This window comes from Triticum urartu, unplaced genomic scaffold (genome assembly GCF_003073215.2).
Source record: "Triticum urartu cultivar G1812 unplaced genomic scaffold, Tu2.1 TuUngrouped_contig_4654, whole genome shotgun sequence".
NCBI classification, from domain to species: Eukaryota; Viridiplantae; Streptophyta; class Magnoliopsida; order Poales; family Poaceae; genus Triticum; species Triticum urartu.
Window position 1 is genome coordinate 11,584 of NW_024115260.1, and position 2,823 is coordinate 14,406.

Here is a 2,823-nt window from a genome sequence, read left to right on the forward strand (position 1 = left end):
TAGTGGTAGTAACGGTTACCAGGTCAAGCAATCAATTAGTCGTCCACTGGAGTAACACTGGTGCCGCCGGGTCAAGGAACATTATTGACAGAACTGATACTAGCTTGCCCATCAAGCGAGCAGCCAGGTATGGCGAAGGTGTTGCCTCCTTTTTGACCGCATAAAATATAACCCCCTTTCCTTTCCAGACAGTGAAACGGCGGGAGGAGATCTCAACCATCGCCGTCGTGACAACGACACGCCGGTCAGGGACGATCAACCAACGATCTCCTGACCGCCGCTCGGATTTTGTTCCAGGGCGGCCGGTCTGCCGAATCTTCAGCAAACGCGGCACGCCGCCGGCAGGGCGATAAACACCGCACCGCACCGGAGATGGGATGATGCAGTTGGGAGTTGCAGACACACACGTACGTACACGTACATATCAGTGTCACATCACGTTTTGTCCTGGAGAAATGCAGTGAACCTGTCGAGACCCTGATTGATATGGCCGTGGAACTTAAGTAGCTAGGTCCACGATCGACTGTGTACGTGTACGCTAGAGAAGGAAACTGGACGTGTCAGTCTAATTAATCATGCCTTGCTTGGTCAGTTTGAATGGCTACAACACGAGAGACGAGACGGCTTCTTCCTGAGAGCTCTCCGGCAGCTACATATAGTTAGTACTGCTCCGCTAGTAGCCGACGTCGATCGATCCACTCTTTGACTTGTCCCGATTATCATCATTCCTAGGAACATTCCTCCAAAAAAAAACTATAAATATCATTTCCTAGGAACATTAGTCATGCATGCAAGTGGTTAAAGCGCATGCAGTCGCACGTACGCTGCTTACTGCTTTGCGTACGTGTTCGGGGTGAATCTCCCATGATCTGGACCAGGCAGAACCGATGATCTCGAAAGTCCAAGAACATAGTAGGGATTTCTAGCTAAACTATATATTTCCACATAATTAACATGAGCTATGCCTACCTAAGTGCATGCTTGGTCTGCAAAAATCGCGAAGCTAGCACGCACAAGAACGTGTCGCACTTGAACGAATCCACCTCACCCACCGTATGAGTATGCAACATACGTTGCACCTCCACGGCGACCAAGTAATTGAAAACTTAAGATGCATGATGCCGTCGGTTTCACAAGCACACTAATCGCCCTTTCAAACAAACGAAAAAAGTAATGTGAAATAGATTTTCTCTTCCGATCTTTTCATCAGTCCAACTAATAGTGTCGATCAACTACTCCTTATTACACAAGCAAGACAAACGTCCACCCCTATAATTACCCGTGTTATTGTCGTCTTCAATCCACACACACGAAACTGACCTTGTCCTCCAGCACGGTTGCTTCCCAGGTACTACAGGTCGCCTGCAAATTAAGCTGCCTATAAAGGCTTGGTCCTTCTTAAGTTCCTAGCCAGCTAGCTACGGTTCTTCTCCATTACAAAGCTTCCTCCGCAATCCTGCGTCCTACGTACGAAAGCCTGGCAGCATGGAGCGACAGGATCTGGGTGCATGGCTTGGCCTAGCAACAGGCGGCGGCGCCGTGTGGCACACCCACGACGGCGAGCGGCGGCCTAATCATCCTGTCCGGCTCGACGAGCTGTTCCCGCAGCACGGCAAAGAAGAGCGTGATCAAGACGAACAAAAGACGGGAGGGAAAGGTGCAAGGAGGAAGATGAAGGTCGCCGATGACGAGGGCCGATCGTCCTCGTCGAACGGTCCGTGTCCGAGCGATGGCGGTGGCAGCGATGGTGGCGGCGGCGGGGGCAGGAGGAAGAAGCTCCGGCTCACCAAGGAGCAGTGCGCCCTGCTGGAAGGCAGCTTCCGTGCCCACAACATACTTCCTCATGTACGTAATTTGATAACTGCTTCCAAGTCCTGTATGCTTGAACTTCTGTTCTGCATCTAGCTACAGCTATACCGATAAGATTGTTCTTGACGTCCGTGTGGCATGCAGGTTCAGAAGCAGGAGCTGGCACGGCAGCTGAATCTGAGCTCGAGGCAGGTGGAAGTATGGTTCCAAAATAGAAGAGCCAGGTACGTTCTACGTTCCTAGCTCTGCCAAGCAGTCACTCTGTTTATCCATCAGTAATTTATATACAAATCGTGACGTTGTCATGAAATATTTGCATGCAAAACAGGACAAAGCTGAAGCAGACGGAGGTGGACTGCGAGTTCCTGAGGCGGTGGTGCGAGAGCCTGACCCACGAGAACCAGCGGCTGAAGCACGAGCTCCTGGAGCTGCAGCGGTCGGCGGCGCCGCCGGTGGCAGCCGGCTCGAAGCTCTTTGCCCAGCTCCCCAGGGCGGCGGCCATCATGAACTTATGCCCGTCCTGCGAGAAGGTCGCCGTGAATAATTAGCATGCCTCCGCATACATAGTTTTGGAGGCTTCAGTTCAGTTCGTGTAGACTAATTGAGTGCTCCGATAACTTTTAGTCCTTGACGATCTTGAATATATGGGGATACCGTGGCGTTGCATGCAGCCTCAGTCATCCTATTTGTTTGTTTGTTTATTCTTACGAAATAATTATTCATGGATGGGATCCAAAACTACATTTGCGTGTATGATTAGTGTACGGTCAAATCGGACGTCACAAGTTGGTATTAGAGCCGACTGCCTGTAAGAATCCCCTTTCATACTCCTTGACCGAAGTCGAGTTTAGACATTGCAAAACTTTTACTAACATGGCTGTGTGACATACGGGGCCACGTCGCCATCGGGTGGTATTAGGATCTTTTACTCTTCATCTATACTCTGGGACTCCGATCTCTCTTATATTTAGGTTAAATGATTTGTACTAACTCCGACTCTAGGTTCCCGTAACT

At 50.3% G+C, this 2,823-nt stretch overlaps 1 protein-coding gene across 1 annotated transcript; it reads left to right on the top strand.

Moving 5' to 3' along the window:
• Window positions 1–1,332: 1,332 nt before the first annotated feature.
• LOC125528127 (homeobox-leucine zipper protein HOX18-like) lies at window positions 1,333–2,552 on the top strand. Its single transcript, XM_048692638.1, has 3 exons — window positions 1,333–1,845; window positions 1,954–2,033; window positions 2,138–2,552. The coding sequence occupies exons 1-3, from the start codon at window positions 1,486–1,488 to the stop codon at window positions 2,355–2,357; spliced, it is 660 nt and encodes a 219-aa protein (XP_048548595.1). The 5' UTR covers window positions 1,333–1,485; the 3' UTR covers window positions 2,358–2,552.
• Window positions 2,553–2,823: the final 271 nt, after the last annotated feature.